The sequence below is a fragment of the Maniola hyperantus genome, chromosome 7, assembly GCF_902806685.2.
Source record: "Maniola hyperantus chromosome 7, iAphHyp1.2, whole genome shotgun sequence".
Classification (NCBI taxonomy): Eukaryota; Metazoa; Arthropoda; class Insecta; order Lepidoptera; family Nymphalidae; genus Maniola; species Maniola hyperantus.
This window is the reverse complement of record NC_048542.1, coordinates 8,405,598-8,422,744: the sequence shown is the minus strand read 5'-3', so window position 1 is coordinate 8,422,744 and position 17,147 is coordinate 8,405,598. Positions and strand designations below refer to the sequence as shown.

General features: G+C 38.5%; 2 protein-coding genes across 2 annotated transcripts; one reads left to right on the top strand and one right to left on the bottom strand.

Annotated features, from left to right (window-relative positions):
• Positions 1 to 115: 115 nt before the first annotated feature.
• LOC117983775 (uncharacterized) lies at positions 116 to 9,118 on the bottom strand. Its single transcript, XM_069499494.1, has 7 exons — positions 8,936 to 9,118; positions 6,009 to 6,131; positions 5,092 to 5,195; positions 4,315 to 4,426; positions 3,163 to 3,316; positions 2,410 to 2,463; positions 116 to 2,326 (listed from the first exon to the last, which is right to left on the bottom strand). Exons 2-7 carry the CDS (start codon positions 6,126 to 6,128, stop codon positions 1,725 to 1,727), a joined length of 1,146 nt encoding a protein of 381 aa, XP_069355595.1. The 5' UTR covers positions 6,129 to 6,131; positions 8,936 to 9,118; the 3' UTR covers positions 116 to 1,724.
• A 2,267-nt stretch (positions 9,119 to 11,385) lies between these two features.
• On the top strand, positions 11,386 to 16,161 carry LOC117983998 (uncharacterized). The gene is made up of 7 exons (XM_034970646.2): positions 11,386 to 11,532; positions 12,724 to 12,846; positions 13,731 to 13,775; positions 14,062 to 14,157; positions 14,546 to 15,235; positions 15,334 to 15,516; positions 15,766 to 16,161. Exons 2-7 carry the CDS (start codon positions 12,735 to 12,737, stop codon positions 15,867 to 15,869), a joined length of 1,230 nt encoding a protein of 409 aa, XP_034826537.1. The 5' UTR covers positions 11,386 to 11,532; positions 12,724 to 12,734; the 3' UTR covers positions 15,870 to 16,161.
• Positions 16,162 to 17,147: the final 986 nt, after the last annotated feature.

Sequence of the window (17,147 nt, the reverse complement as noted above, 5' to 3'; positions counted from 1 at the left end):
ACAATTTATTATAGGATATACCCATGATACCAGCTAATATTATAATTTATAATAACTTCAGGTATTGCAGCCAGCAATAGCAACAGGAGGCACTGTAGTAAATAAGAGATCAAAAAATTGTAAAAGTATTTATTTTTATTTTTAAGGGTTTTCAATTTCACGCATTGGGTAATTGTACACCTTTTCTACTAATCTACGTGTATTAAATAGGTAATTTTTAACTTGAAAGTCTACAAAATTAGATTTAAGTAATATAGGTAAAAATTATTTCTTTTTTCTACACAACCTCTTTACATTATACTTACCTAATAAAGGGTCGTAGGTATATTTTAATCGAGCATCTAAAAATTTTTGTGTGATCGGAGTATCTAGGTATAATTGGTAGATTATATAAATATATACTAACCTAAAGTTGAAGCAAAGATAACTGGTTATCTATATTTAATATACCAAATATATTAATTTATTTTTACGAAACCCACGATCCCGGGAACATGGTGGTATTAAGTATCGGAATAAGTAGAACAACTTTCGTTCAATGATCTGTAATACTACTTACCTAACGCAATTAATAATATTATCCCGAGGTCGATAAGTTATCTAGAAATTAATACCCCAGTAGTCAGTAGGGTAAGGGCGTTTGTGCACTTATCCATGATTTGACGAATCCGTCAAAAAAATACCAATCGACGTAATTGTATGACGGCCACTTCGAAGAATCACGGATACGAACCGAATACGGTTGAGTGCACAAACGCTCTAGGCCCGCATTTTGTGACATTTGGAAATTGTATGGAGTCTCGCGAAAAAAATACGCGCGAACGTGGGCTTCAAACAATTTCCTCCGCGGTGTTTGGTAGTGCGGCTTACACTTGCGCTAGGTATTCACATTGGCACCAAATCATATTATCGTATTTCTAAAAGTTTAACTTAATACGCAAATAATAGGCTTTTCCCGCGCTAAAAAATACCGCAGTGAATGTGAATGGAGCCTTGCGGTTATACCTAGTCTACGTACTTTTTTGTTTAATTCAACAATATTTTTTACAATTTTTCCGCTGTTCAGTCGTTAATGGTAAAAGTAGGTCATTTTAAAAGAGGTTGCACCTACTCGGTTCAATAAGTACCCAAGTATTAACCATCCCATAACCCATAGGTACCTACATCGAATTTCATATTTACATTACGTTAGAATTTTAATTGAATTATTATCTAAAACTTTAAAGTAAAGTAATGTAAAATAATTTATAGGTAAGATATTATCATACGCTTATCTACTTGAGTATCTCTTAAAAACACGTAGGTAAATATACTGAATTAGGTAAAATATAGGTATATTGATACAATCATCATAAGAATCAATCTTAAAAATTTATAAGCGTTTAGGTACCTACATAATATCCACAGCGCAATAATTACTTGATTAAGTATACCTAATTAATTACCTATACCTATATTATTCACAGTTTTAGCACATTAAGCACATTAACTAAGTACCTATTGCTGTCTTTTTCGTTTCTATTTTCAAATGCACATGCAAATTGCAAATCTGCTGCAGCAGGAGTTAGGATTCCCCATTCATACAATAAAGTATTTTTTAAATCGTTATCTTTTAATGATGGTATTAGCTCTCTTTACGTAGGCAATTATTTACCTGCCTAACCTGCCTACCGAAATCTTCAAGACAACTCTTAAACAGTCTCGATCGTAGCAATTAATGTTTTTTAGCAACTTACCGCCTCTTGGTTGTAATTATCGATTTCTATCGTCACATCATCTTGAGTATCTATGGATAACTCCTCTGTGGCTAACGGAGCGGGACCAACATTAATGCATTCAAGAGAATCCATAATGCAACGACCATTACAATCTTCGGATTCATCATCTCTCTCAGTAGCATTTTCAAAGTAAGGTATTCTGTGTATACGATCGCCAATCGGGTTGTGCAGAATTCGTCCAGTATCGATATGATTAAACCCATTGCTCGAATGTGCGATTTCAGTAAGTTCTTCAGTGGACGTTTGGACATTGATGCATCGGGTCGACGTTGACATGTCCTCGACGAATATATTTTGTCGTTGACTGTTGTAAAAGCGTACGGATGGAGTTCCGTTTTTTGGATTTGAAAAAGCAACGTAACATTCGGAGTAAGGGGGAGGAGGTTCTTCTCGATTGTTATGTTTGTTGGCATCGCTGGCGCATTCTGAGTATGGTGGAGGCAGATCGGCATTGAAGATGAGATCGTTACTTGAATCACTAGATTCGGAGGGGTAGGCGTCGAATTCGTTTTGCGATGTTTCCAGATCGCCGTTGATTGGGAGACGATCTGAAATGAGCGTATAACTAATGAAGATGCACTATGTGATTAGTAAGTTTAGGAATAAATATATAATTAATAGGTATGCTTACGACTAGTAGCGAGCACGTTAGGTGTCGGCCATTCTTCAGAACGTCTTCGACGTGCTGAAATTAACAGAAACATTAACAGTATCTGTAATGTAAATGTTCTCGACCCACACACGAAGGGTTCCATACCATCGTTTTTTTTAAAATTGTCAGGACGGTTAATTTGAAAAAATTACTAGCTAAGCATTTGTTGTCATAGCGGTAATACCTATACAATACACATTCGGTGACAATTTCAACTCTCTACCTATTACGGTTCACCAGATACAGCCCGCTGGCAGAAAGATCCCAACGGACAGACTGACGGGCAGACGGATGCTTATAATTATAGTACTTCATAATTGGCACCTTCAGGTAAGGAACCTTAAAAAGCTAAAAATGTCTCTGAAAGCTGCTGCGCTTAGTGAAATCCAATGAAAATCATGTTGAATTTTTATTGGACCGATTTTGATGGGGGTTTTAAGACTACATATAAAGGTGCCATGCGCAGCAGTCGTGGCCCGTGGGCTATATTTAACAGCTCACTTGGAATAATTACAGTAACCGGCAGAAAATATTGTACCTACATCGACCTTTATAGCAGTTTCGTAGAGCGTTCTCTCTGTCGTTGAAACCGACAAAACTTCACATACTTAGGTACTTCACGTTGATAGGTATGAGTGACAGGGACAACGTTCTACGAAGCCGAAACCTCTTCCTAATAGTCGATGTCCAATATTTCCGGCCGGCTACTGAATTAAGTAGATAAGTACATACATCTTGCGTAATTCCGCGTAAAGCAGCGATCCGTTGCGCGCACCAGCAGCAGAGCCGCGATTAGCAGCAGAGCACCCGCGCCCCAACCTCGTGCAGACTTCCACACTGACCACTCCCCGTCCGCTGCCGTAGTGCTTGTCTTTCCCGTCTCGGTCTGAAACAATTGCAAGAAGAAATTACCGACTGGTAACTGAAAAGCAAAAAACAAGCTTTGCAAGCATTGCACTGTTGCTTTGCAAACTCCTTAGGGCTTCGCCGCAGTCGGGTAAAAAGAAACGCTTATATTTACGATTACTTAGTTCGTTGTCTGTCTGTCAAGAAACCTATACGGTATTTCCCGTTGATCTAGAATCATTTTTGGCACCCGCACAGTCCCCGCGATAACCCGCTGCGGCTGAGTGCGGGTGACCCCCGGGTCCCCCGCTTCATATTCCGATTGCCATCTCAACCTGTCGTGGTACTTGTTTCGTAAATGTTGTTGAGTGTCTTAGGAAATCTATAGGAATCTATGGAATAAAGATGTAATATTTTTGTTTCAACTGCATAGGTACGTGTTATCGAGACCAAAAAGATATTCTCCTACGCTGACCAAAGCATGTTGTCTTTAAGTACCTACTACGTTAGTGGATATACTTACTTAATACATATAAGTATGTCTCTCAGTTAAGTTCTCAGTAGGTACTTACATAAAGTAAGTTGGTAAGTATAAACCGTTAAAAATGGACACAGAATGAAGTTTATCTAGGTACTTACTTCCTAAGTATTAGGATTTTTCTCTTTTTATCGAAATCTTGTTCTAATACTTAGCAACGCACAACACCGAAAACGCAAAATGCGTTAAAACGGTAGGTACGCAGAATGCCAAATTTCAATCAAAGATATCAACCAAAAATCTGTCAAGTGCTGGTCGGACTAGCACAGGAAGGTATTTTAATTTTCATGGTAGCAATTTTGAAATTTTTATTGTATTTTGTTGTTATAGCGGCAATAGAAATACACATTTTATGAAAATTTCAGGTCTCTACCTATTATGGTTCAAGAGATACAGCCACACAGACGGACGAACGGACGGACGGACAGCAGAGTCTTAGTAATAGGGTCCCGTTCGCATCCTTCGGGTACGGAACCCTAAAAAGGTACGTTTCCAATTACCGATAAATCGTTATCCGGTAAATGCCAGGGCGCACCGAGTGGGCCGGGTCTCCAGACGGTGGACGACGTGGGCTGCGCACCCGAAGCCGTATCATCTGCTACATTGCCCAATCTGAAATGGAGGCATTTTAATAATATCATTTCAAAGGCGCTCACGTTGTTGATCACATTTCGAAGTGCACAATCAAAATAACTTTACTTAGGTAGGTAGTCGTGGTCACTGGTCACTTAACAGGGAAGTTACCGTTATCTATGGAGCACAATATAGGTAGCTACATGAGACACGGAATAGGTCCTGTTCACTGACACTCGCTAGATATAGGTATACCTAGTACGAATGAATAGGTTAATCTAAATATATAAAAGGAAAAGGTGACTGCCTGACTGACTGACTGACTGATCTATCACCGCACAGCTCAAACTACTGGACAGATCGGGCTGAAATTTGGCATATTATGACGTAGGCATCCGCTAAGAAAGGATTTTTGAAATTTCAACCCCTAAAGGGGTGAAATAGGGTTTGAAGTTTCTGAAGTTCACGCGGACGAAGTCGCGAGCAGAAGCTAGTTTAAAAATATATAGCCAATCAGTACCTACATACTACTTAATTTATATATTAAATTTAAAGAGTAAAGATTTGTTTGTTTGTAGCTATACCTACCTACTTAATTGATAAACTCTGCAAGTATTAGGTAAATCGGTTTTGATAAAATTTATCCAAGGCAGCTGTTTTTACATCTACCCGAGCGAAGCCGGGTGGAAAAGCTATTAGAGTACCTGATAAGTTGTCTAAGCTGATTGGGCGTGTAGAGCAGGATCTCCGGGCGGTGCACTCGCGGCCAGTCTAGTCTGGCGTGAAGTTCTCGCAAACGACGCAACTCCTGCAAACAACATTATCCATACTAATATTATAAATGCGAAAGTGTGTCTGTCTGTCTGCTAGCCTTTCACGGCCCAACCGTTCAAACGATTTTGACAAAATTCGGTATAGAGATAGCTTGCATCCCAGGGAAGGACATAGGCTACTTTTTATCCTGAATAATCAAAGAGTTCCCATGGGATTATTAAAAATCGACATCCACGCGTACAAAGTCGCGAGCATTAGCTAGTATGTACATAATTATTCTGAAAGGGTAGGTATAGTACGCGACAGGTTGAAATGGCAATCGGAAAGGGAACGCCCCGCACACCTGCACTGAGAATTGGTAAGGAAGGACTCTGGAGGACGATTGTAGTAAGACGTGATAGTACGCGAGTCGCGACAGGTCGAGATGGGGACGCCTCGCATACGCCGGCAGTGCCGGCACACATCACTTGCGCTATCCGGACAAGCGCGGGAGCTATGTATTGTAGACGTGCCTCGACATGTCGCGTACTATACGTACAGTACGGATATCAGTCATCTCTCACCCCCACAATAAAAGACGGCCTTAAGCATGTCCTTAACGATCCCGAGCGACGAATTAATCATAATCGACAGTGCTCCCTACCTCGTAGGGCTACACAACTCAACCTTATTACAGCGTCTTCGCTGGCAAAGACGAGGTCATATTCAATCCGAAACAACAAAAAAGTCAACTCTGATTTGTACAACTTCTGAGTAATTGAACAGCAGGTGTTTGCGCTCATTAAGGAAACCCTATGTCCAACAATAGGCTCCTATAGGCTGGTGTGATGTTGATGATTATAGTGACCTGTAGGTGCAACTGATGCGCACGCGCTGTGATCTCGCTGAGCTCGGCGAGCGTGACGCGGCCGCGCCGGCGCCGGTACCGCTCGATCTCCGACCAGATCGCCGGCAATGTTGGCTGCATCCTCTGCAACCACAGAAATCAAATAAATACGTATCTAGAAGTGTTTTTTACCTTTATTTTTAAGCACTTTATCTATTGGCTATGTCAACCCCAACCTAGAAGTGTCAGCGTGAGATTGTCGCCGCGCCGATCCATCATTGCGCGCAAAGCAGACCTATTTGCAACTTTTAGAATACACAAGCGACTTACACAGGCGATGCTACCTACTAAAACCAACGAGGCAAGGAATTAGCTACATTCCTTCTATACCATCGCATAGCCACTGTGTTCGCTCTAGAACAACTTGCTGCTTTTCGCATCTGCAACTGCTCCAATGGCCGTCACCGTTGGAACATGTCCGAGTACTTAGATTAAGATACCTACTAAAATGGAACTTTCACTATTGGGACAGTCGTAGGTGATGCAAAGAGCATACTTTTAGGTGCCTAGTTGGTGATCAGTTTTAACTTTTAGCTACCTATTTGATAAGCCGTCGTGAGTCGTAACAGGCACATCTGTATCGGTAGGATTAACCTACTGTGCCTGTGCCTTAAAAACCGAGTACCTAGGTGAATTAAGAAGCTTATAGAAACTTCAAAGAGAATTTATCATCATCTTCATCATGATCATCCCATCGCATCGCCGTCTCACTACAGAGCACGGTGTGTGAAGCGTTTTTGGCCATAGGCACACTGGCCATGTGTGGATTGGCAGGCTTGAGACACCTCTGAGAACATTATGGAGATCTCTCAGGCATGCAGGTTTCCTCACCATGTTTTCCTTCATCGTTAAAGCAAGACGTGATATTTTAATTATCTACTTAAAAACGCACATAACTCCGAAGTTAGTCGTGCGTGCCCGGAATCGAGCCCTCGACGTCCTATTAGGAGGCGGAAGTCGGGAAGAGAGACTAGGTAGGTATAGGTTAATGAAACCCATCCATCAAAGTTAGCGCGCTTGCAATTCGCTCTATCTGCACATCATAATATTCCGTTTAGTGAGATAGGCACTACTAAGTACTAATTCGTATATATATACTTAGAATACCTAGTTTACCGAATGCTCGGGTCACTACATTTATAGACTGCATTCTAGGACAGCTTACCTAATTACAAAGTGCAACTCAAGCAATGGGGCCGATTCTCTTGTACACAATCTCTAAACTAATCTAAATTAACAGGTCTAAATCTAGTGCTATCCTTTTCCGCAAGCAACATTATGAAAGGGATAGCAATAGATTTAGACCTGTTAATTTAGTTTAGTTTAGAGATTGTGTACAAGAGAATTGGCCCCAATGAATACCTATTTTTTCCATTCCTATTGTAAACTCTATTTCCTGCACAATTAGCACCAAAATAGTATGAAATAAATGCAATCTAATCTACGCTATAGGTTCAGGTGGGTAGTTAATTATTATTCATGAAATTCGGCCAGTAGGCATGCCGGTCCTATCGTTCACGCTTAATGGCTATTTATGCCAAATCAATTAGGTTTTGTTATTATTTATTACTTAATAGCAATGTCTAGATTAGATTTGAGCAGATTAGAAAATTAGGAATTGAGGAGATTTTAAAATAGTTTATCTAATTAACGTAATTTTTTTAAAGACTTAATAAGGTAAGAATTAGGTACCTAAGTAGGTATAATATTATCACCTCGAGAGCTCATCGAGAACTGCGTTGGTTTAATTGAGTATTTTTTTTAGAATAATTCATCTAAGCCCAACTCTTTGATATGCAGCTACTAAATCCTAATATACCAGTAACGCATAATATTTCAGGCTTTCTTTCATTGAAAATTGTTGAGGCCAATCTCAGCCAACCATCTAAGACCAACAAACTAAAACTTCAGTAGTCAAAATGAACCTAAGTTATTACTTACATATTTGTAGTACTTACTTTGTTTTTATGATTTACGATTTTTAAAAAAGTTTTCTTTCTTTCTTAATGTATTTACTATTTATGTAAGTAGGTAAGCATATCATCGTGCTAACTCTTATGTGTAAGTGGCCAGAGATCTTTTTAACTTTTTTAATTGTATATAAAGAAAACTGTTGCTATCGATTCAAACATTTTTACCATCTACAAATTATACCGCGGAGGTCCGGGTCACTGATTAAGTAGATTTTAGTTGATAGTACTTAAAACACCCGTGTTGTTAGTCTGAAATTGAAGGTAAGCAATATAGAGTCTGCAATGCAGTTGCGACCGAACAAAGCCCCCTGAATAAATAATTGGCCATCCTCAAAAGCTCTGAGAAGCGTAGAAAAATGTCGATGTGATTATTTATATTAGGCAGGTACCTATACTGTATAAGTAATTCAAAATATTTTGCCGAAATAGTTCATTAGGCAATGTACTTAGTAGCTAGGTAGTACCTACCTAGAATTCATTTTGGTGTTTTTAGTATAATTATTGTAGTCACTATATATTTGGGGTTTTCAATAAGTAGAATCTAAAATGAAAATATACTTAAACGACATTTAAAATAGATTAATTAGTTTAATTTTATTTCTCAAAATGCTGACAAATAGGTATAATATTATAATATTTTAGTCTGTAGGTAGTAGGTAGGTACCTACTTATCTTACAGATTCACTGTAAATTATTATACCTAACAGAGAAATCATAGAGCACATTTAGACGCCAATAAAATTATGTGCTTACACTACGTTTAGCTAAAATGTATTAAAGCTAGTAATTTACAGGGACTTTATAATGAAATCTAGTTTACCTTGCTTAAAGGAAAAGTTTAATTAATAAGTACCTACTCTGTAAATGCAATTAGTAAATATAACCAACGATATCTAAAGAGGTAAGTTCACTTACCGAAAACAAAACTATTCGATTCACTTTCACTTCAATCGATATTTTTAACACTACATAACAAGCTGTAAGGTTTCTTCAAAGCCTTACATACCATTCCAAGTAGAAGTTTGTTAAATAAACTGGATATTTGTTTATGACATACTCATAAGGAAATTGTAGAAAATACGAGCAGTGCTTGTTTTAAACAAATACGCGGCTGTACTGCGCAAGCGTGGTTGCCGAGTTGCGCCCCACGCAGTTGCCTGCTTATAAAACTGGAAAAAGGAAAAAGGATAGGTACCTAGAAAAGGGACCTAGCCAGGCATTGGTATATAATACTAAATCAAACTTTTATCTACTTATCTAAAAGAAAATAGGTCAATCATGCCCCGAAGCAACAAAAGAGCTATATGTACATATTAGTTATTACATACCTACAATCATACATGATACACATACAATACAATACAAAATTCCATAAGCCATATAGGTACCTACTTTAGTACTTACTAAGAATACAAATGTGAAAATGTATTGGTCTGTCTGTCTGTTTGTTTTTCATGACCCTCGAAATTTGGTACAGAGGTAGCTTGCATCCCGGGAAGGGACATAGGCTACTTTTTGTCTTAAAAAATTAAAGAGTTCCCACGGGATTCTCAAAAGGCTTAAATCCATGTAGGTGAAGTCGTGAGCCGGACATTATCTGTTCCTTACAAAGATAGCTTATGGAGACAGGATAGGTACTTTTTATGCCGGCAAATCAAAGTGTTACCAGAGGGATTTTTTTAAAACTCAGTCCACGCAGCCGAAGTAGCGGGCATCATCTTCCTAGTAATTAGAGTGTAAGTAGACAGTAAATATATCTACAATAGATTAAAAATAATGAAGTGCGAGTTGGACTCGCACACGAAGGATTCCGTACCAACGTTCAAGGTATCGTACCTAACACTTTTATGTAGAACACTGCAAGTTAACGACGGACCGTCATTACCTTGCGCCATCTTATGTGATTTACTTTGAAAAATAAAATTACAAGTATATTATGCAAGTAAGTACCTATATCATGTATATTATGTTTTAGTCTAGAAAACTAATATGCCGGCACATCGCGATTGGCTTAGGCAATCCTCAGCAGTGCTCGACCGCTTAGTTAAAAGCCAAAACAGGTTTTGAGGTCAACCTTGAAGTTGAACTGCCAAATTCCTAGACCAAAGCTGAAACTCCATTTTGCTAATTCGGCTTTGGACTAAGCAATACTGAACTACGTATTTATGTGTGTACCTTAATTTGAATATAGCTATATAGAGAGAGCCAGCGCGTGCCAAAACTTCCTTATTTTATAAAAGCTGAAAGTTTATCTGCGCATTGTCCCCAACACTGGGGAGGATCGTTTGTTTGGATGTTTGTTTAGATCATGATAGCTTTGGAAGATAACCGGTGCTAAAGGTGTAAAAAATCTTACGTCAAAATAACTATGCTATCTAATTTTGTATATTTTCTTCGGAGTAGTACCTATTAGAAATCACGCCATGCATTGGTGTCATGGGAACCGCTGCCAGACACCCTTAAACGTTGATAAAATTTATTAAACTCCCATTCTACCCCGTGGGTAGGCCTAATAAACTTTATTTGGCTTCGATGAGTGACAGGGTCGTCCACTGGCAGTCTGGCACAGTTCACTAACTGTTCTGTAATTATGTAAGATAATACTTATGTAACATCGATTTGGGAAGAAAGGGACGGGAGAGTCGGGATCGATGGAGGCCGACACTCCGGCGCCTACAGACTCCGACGGGGGCACACTGGGCTATTAGACTTAATAATTTATTTTTCAACAATAGGGTCTAAATCTATCACATATTTATGATTATACTATACGTTCGGTCTACTATAATAATAAATCGGTCTATCTGTTTGAGTGCTACGATGACACAAACATACAAATATACAGGTTAAACTTATAATACCACTCCATTTGCGTCGAATTTCAGTTCATCGGATTAGTGCCTAGTTATGACAATAACCAGGTGTGACAGACGAACAAACGGATAAATTCGGACAGGCTCCTTTTTTACTATAATATCGCTACGGAACTCTAAGAAAAGACTCAAGTATTACATATGTGTAGCTGTAGTGTTAATAATTATTATACTATAAACTAGCAACATGTTCCATCTCAATTTTTTTAGCAGTGTCACAGTTACTTATCTAAAACTTAACACAAAAATTTAAAAAATCAGGTACACTAGCGAGGCTTCACCTACACTAGCAGACTTACTTAATCACTATTTAGCTGGAAACAAGTTTTTATTCGTCCTGTAAAGTTATTAATATTGAGATACCATCTGCCATTTCATAGCCGATAATGGTTCATTGTGCCCCCGTCTTTACAAAGTCCTCTCTTTGGGAGAAAAGAAAGACCCTTCAGCCAGTTCCACTAACACCACACACAGCCGTAGTTGTAGCAAATACTAGAACTCGTAGAAATACTATAGTATTTACAATTGTACTTTGAAAATATGTGATAGTCAAAAGAAATAGAGGATAATAGTAATTAATATTATTATGAATAATAACGATTTCCGAACTTAGTTGTGAGCAGTTTCAAATAATCACAGGTAAGTCAACAATATTTAATTAAGTCATTAATAAAAATTTATAATAATCATTTTTATATTTAATTCTAAAAGTTTTTTACAATTTTCCGGGACAAACAGTAGCCATGTTCTTCCCCAGGATGCAAACTATCTCCGTCTATACCAAATTTCTTCAAAATCAATTAAACGTTTGTGCCTTGATAAGATAACAGAAACACACTTTCTTATAATCTTCTAACTACCTACCTAATTAACCAGCGGGTCCCGGCTTCAATCGAGTGGAATTTTTAAAAATCAGTGAAAGGGTGGAACTTTCATAAATCCTGAAACAAACTTCTTCATTTTTGCCCGTAAGCCCAATTATACCAATTTCATAGTACACACAGACATTAGATATAACTTGAATAGTCTTTCATACGAAGTTGACCTCAATTTTTAAAATTTGAATTTCTAAAAGTCCTTCTACGCCATTAAAAACCTACTTCAAGTGTCTAACCGTAGCGGTTTAGGCTGTGCGTTGATAGATCAGTCGGGCAGTCAGTTAGAACCAGCCTTTTTTATATATTAAAATATTATATTCATATTAGTATGGATTTGTAAGTATATTCCTCCGTGCTTGATGTCTTCGAACAGTGTGTGTTGCCGTTACTATGGGCCTCATAAGAAAGCTTAGAGTCGCTCAGCGGGCGATGGAGAGAGCTATGCTTGGAGTTTCTCTACGTATACCTAATCAAATCAGAAATGAGGAGGTTGGTAGGAGAACCAGGGCAACCGACATTGCATCGGGTTGCGATGCTGAAAATATGGCAATGGGCTGGGCACATAGTTCGAAAAACCGATAAGACAGACGTTAGGGTCCCAAGGTGTTGGAATGGCGATCTCGCACCGCAAAGCGAAGCGTTGCAAGACCCCCCCACTGTAGGGTCTTACATCAAACGAGTAGCCGGATTCCACTGCTGGACATTCCTTATAACAAAATTGGTATCTTATTATAAGCATGTATTTGTTACTTTTAAATATGCAGATGTACTTGTAACCTATGTATGTTTTTGATCAATAAAAATAATAATAAAAAAATAATAATTATAGGGACGTCCAGCAGTGGAATCAGAGTTGATCGGCTGTAAATGAAGATGATGACGATGATTAGTACGGAATTACTGATAGTGATTTTCACTGAGGAGATATTTAGATCAGATAATTTGTGGTTAGTGGGCTGGAGCATGGCAGGTATCGGCATGCTGGGCAGCGCGAGCGGCGTGCTGGCGGCGGAGGTGTGCGCGCCGCTGCTGCTGCTCTGCTGGCTGTGCTGCTGGCCCGATGACGATAGATCCGGTACTTACTACCGCTATGAAAAAGTAACAATACCGGGCTCGATACGTCAAAGAGCGGAATTTAACGTAAAATAGCAGAGCTTTCGAAACTTTTTTCAAAACCATTAAATCTCAGAATGGCCAATTCTGGGTGTATTTGTAGGTACCTACTGTACAAAAAATGGAATAGTACCTACCTACTAAATAAACGACTGAAGGTAGAGTTGATGCTCTGCTAAGTTCACGGACACGGGTTGATGGTAATGATAATGATATCTTAACCTTCTGTCCACTCCTGGCTTCTCTCTGCCTCCTCGCTTCATTCAGGAGCTCATTCGCGAGCTTCCTCTTCGCGCTTTACAAAAATGTTCTAGGAATATCTAGGTATGAAAGGAGTGATCAGATTTGGTTCTAGTTTAGTTATTATTCAGTAGGTATATCTTAGAGGCAAAACCTAAGATTTACAGAATGAATCCTAGTAAAAATCCGAAAATAACAATAATCACAGAAAACTTCGGACTTTTACCATTAAGACTTGGTAAATCTAGGGTTTATAAATCTTGTCAGTAAATCTTAGTACACGTAAGTACTTATTTACCGTAGTTCCAGCTTTTAAAGTAACATATAGGTACAGCTACGCTACATAGTATTCGCATGCAAACAAACGCATGACAGACAGTCAGACACCTTTTCCTTTTATATATTTAGATATATGTTGCTCAACGATCGAAACGATCGAACGACGACGAAGTAATTTGTTAGCTGCCAAATTCCGAACGATATTTTGTTAATTAATAACTATTTCTTATTATATATGTACTTACATCTATTTATTGTTTATATGCCTATACTTATATCTACGTATTTTAGAAAATGTATAAGTACTATCTTTTATTTTCTTTACAGATTCTAGCTCAGAAATGCATCCTCACAAGCCTGTTATTTCTAATGGTAAATGATATAAATGTTATGCGTATTTAGTAATATTTGCTTTTTTTTATGTTATGTTTGTTTGTAGATATCTACTAACTACCGTATCTATCTATATCAAGCCGTAGCCCGTATTAGAGATATTTGGTTTATCATTTAAGTAGGTATTTAGTAGATAGGTTGGTATAGGACGTACTATTTAACTAATCACTGCCATTTTTATTGAAGAAGGAAGTTCTATCTTCTTTCTTATTATTTAAAGTATCCTATCGTGCTAGATTTTAGTTTTTCTTTGATTTCCTTGCAGAGTCGAGTTCGCGACATCGGCATCGTTCCAATGAATTGTTTGGTCGACGCGGCTTTGGCAGCAGCGCTGTATCTCTACACCTGCCGAGCACTTCTGGTTTGTTATTACTTAAGTGTTCCTATAGACGAGAGTCGAGACGCCTGTGGTCGACAAAGGCCACTTTGTCGATCACTAGAGTCACGTCGTTGACGATGGCTGTCGTCGACACGCTATATCAGCAGCTGATGGATAATCATCAACCGATAGACGTCCACTGCTGGAAATAGGTCTCTTGTAGGGACTTCAACATGCCACGGTCTTGCGCCGCCTGAATCCAGCGGGTCCCTGCGACTCATCTGATGTCGTGCGTCCACCTAGTGGGGGTCTTCCAACGCTGCGCCTTCCGGTGCGAGGTCGCCATGGATGGATGTTATCAATAACTGGATGTGATAACTTATAAGTATCTAGGTACGACTGTAATATGTAATTAATTGTTAACTTTCAGGTCAAACGAAACAGCCATTATCCGCTCACAGGAGTCATGAGGAAATAAGAGGTCGCCGCAAATCACATTTTGATCCGAACGAGCAAGAGACACGGTACCACTCAGCCCCAAGTGTCATAGATGAGGTACTGCATAGAAGGGACTGGGAGCGTTCTAGCAAGGATCTTTATATACCACTAAAATCAGACAATGAGTTTTCAAACGCTAGCGATGTCTCTGATAAATCAGAAAAAGACGATTCCCTTGTAGGAAAATCAGATGAACAAACTGTAAATAAACCCTGCAAGAAACATCATAAAAATATCAAATCTTCTCGAAAAACAAATCGAAACAAAGAATCATTGAACGATGACGTGAAAGACCAAGATGTAACTGAAACCATTACTAACTTTTACATCGGTGAGTCAAGCAATGCCACAAGCCCCGAACATACGAACGAAGTCAAAGTTAATGATAATACTAAAACAGTATATAAGCCAAAGGAAGCAAAACAAAACCTCAATGAATCGATAAGAACCAAAGACCGGCAGAGGCCTCTTGTTCCTCTCACAGAATATCAAGTTACTGGTTTCGACATGGCGGCTCTAGATGATATGGAATTGGATAGATCTGGCGCTGTGCATCACTCAGTGGAATCTCGCTCAAGTCTTTATAACACTCATTCAATACCAGCACCACCACCTTCTGTAGGTTAGTAACATACTACTTATGTATATTTCACTTTAAAAATTGGCAGGACTCCAAATCAATTAAGTATATTTTGTTGATTCGTATTATTACAACCACAGAAGCTATAGGCTATGAGTGGGAAGCCTCCTATCTTGAAGAAACCGGATCAGCAGGCGTGTGGCGTGCTCCCGCTCCGGTGCCTCCAGCTGTGCTAGCTCCAGTAGGGTGGTCAAGAGCCAGACATGCCAGTGCTGGCGATGTTCTGGCACCTGTCGTTCGTCCTCAGTCCGGAGCGCTTTCTGGTAACACCTTTCTTTAATTTGTTCAACTTTTTGTTTTATTGGCTGGTTCGAGATTTTTAAATATATTATATCTAGTTATTGATATCCGACCCCATCGACTCTTGTAAGGGGTTTGCGATAACACATTATGTTTGATTCCCATTAGTTACACACAAAATTCTAAGTTTTTTTATTGACTAAGTGTAGGTAAAGAGATTAGAGAGAAAGTTAAAAGATATCTACTTATCAATTTGTGCGTATCATTTTCAGAAAGTGACCTGGATTTCGAGCTAGAAGGCTGCGACGAACCGCCACCAGCGTATGACGAAGTACAACTCCTGGCATCTCTTGATAGGAAAGAAACTGCCATATAAAGAAGCGCTCAAAAGAACGTAAAAAATGTCGGTGAGAACAATATAAGTACCTAGGTATAATTTGATTTGAAAAGAACCTCATTCATCATTCTACAATATGCTGTTTACAAAGTTTAGTTCAAAAAGTAGAAGTCTGGCTAACGAAAGAGGAGAAAAGTGCGGCAAAAAAGATCAGTATGGCAGCTCTGAAATTAGTAGCGCAGACCTGGAATAACTGGAATCCTGGAAGACCTGGAATAACCTGGAATCAGAATACTGATAGAACAGAAATAAAATAAGTAAGTAAGTCTAAAATATCAAATTAAAAGTCTCAATAGCTCAACGGGTAGAGGAGTGGACTGAAAACCGAAAGGTCGACGGTTCAAACCCCGCCCGTTGCACTATTGTCGTACCTACTCCTAGCACAAGCTTGACGCTTAGTTGGAGAGGAAAGGGGAATATTAGTCATTTAACATGGCTAATGCGTCTTATAAAAAAAAATTTGGGTTATTCCAGGTCTGTCATACTAATTTAGAAGGTGCCATTTAGAATGTTCCTGGAATTCATATTGGTTTTCCGCGGCAAGGCTGTCGTCTTTCCCACTATAGGAGAATAATAATTATGCAGCAAAAACTCCGTTTGTATAGGTAATCGAATGGAAAATATTTAAAAATATAGTGTAGGGTAAATATGTATTGAAATATTTTTGAAATAAAATTATTTTTGTAACTGTGACCATAGTCCATACAATTATTATGTAACAGATTTACTATAAAAGACCAGTGCCATACCTAAATTAGATAGGTATAAAATTTTTCTGTACTTAATTCCTAATGATGATGAAAGCAGAACGATGTTTAAGTTATTTTAAGGTGTAGTCAATTAAAAATTAGTCTTGTTGCTCAGAAATCAATTCCGTAAATTACGTACCTACAGAGTATTATGTACGAAACCGTAAATGCAAATGAGAAAATTCTATTATATAGTAACTCATTAGACCTCATAAGTTTGTTGATAAGAAGCTTTACGCTTTGTAAGTTAACTCGTTGTTAATAATTTTAACTGCCTCACACGCCATTTTAACTCTCTATGGGTCAACTGTCATGTCAAAGTCACGGACACAAATAGCGCGAGAGAAGTAATTTTTTACGCATTATACAGTCATTTGGTGCTCAAAAAGGGGTTACCTGGAAAGTTTTACCCCTCTATCAGCCAAATGGTAGTATATAGCAACGTGAAAAAATTCACAGCAATAGAATATAATATAATCAATTTTAAAGGAGAACTATCATGGCTAAG

Coding starts and splice junctions, on each gene's coding strand:
- LOC117983998 (XM_034970646.2), top strand. CDS start 12,735: ATGGCAGGTATCGGCATGCTGGGCAGCGCGAGCGGCGTGCTGGCGGCG. Junction 13,776..14,061: donor CAAGCCTGTTATTTCTAATG/GTAAATGATATA, acceptor ATTTCCTTGCAG/AGTCGAGTTCGCGACATCGG. Junction 14,158..14,545: donor ACACCTGCCGAGCACTTCTG/GTTTGTTATTAC, acceptor GTTAACTTTCAG/GTCAAACGAAACAGCCATTA.
- LOC117983775 (XM_069499494.1), bottom strand. CDS start 6,128: ATGCAGCCAACATTGCCGGCGATCTGGTCGGAGATCGAGCGGTACCGG. Junction 5,196..6,008: donor CGCATCAGTTGCACCTACAG/GTCACTATAATC, acceptor TGTTGTTTGCAG/GAGTTGCGTCGTTTGCGAGA. Junction 2,464..3,162: donor TACGCGGAATTACGCAAGAT/GTATGTACTTAT, acceptor TGTTAATTTCAG/CACGTCGAAGACGTTCTGAA.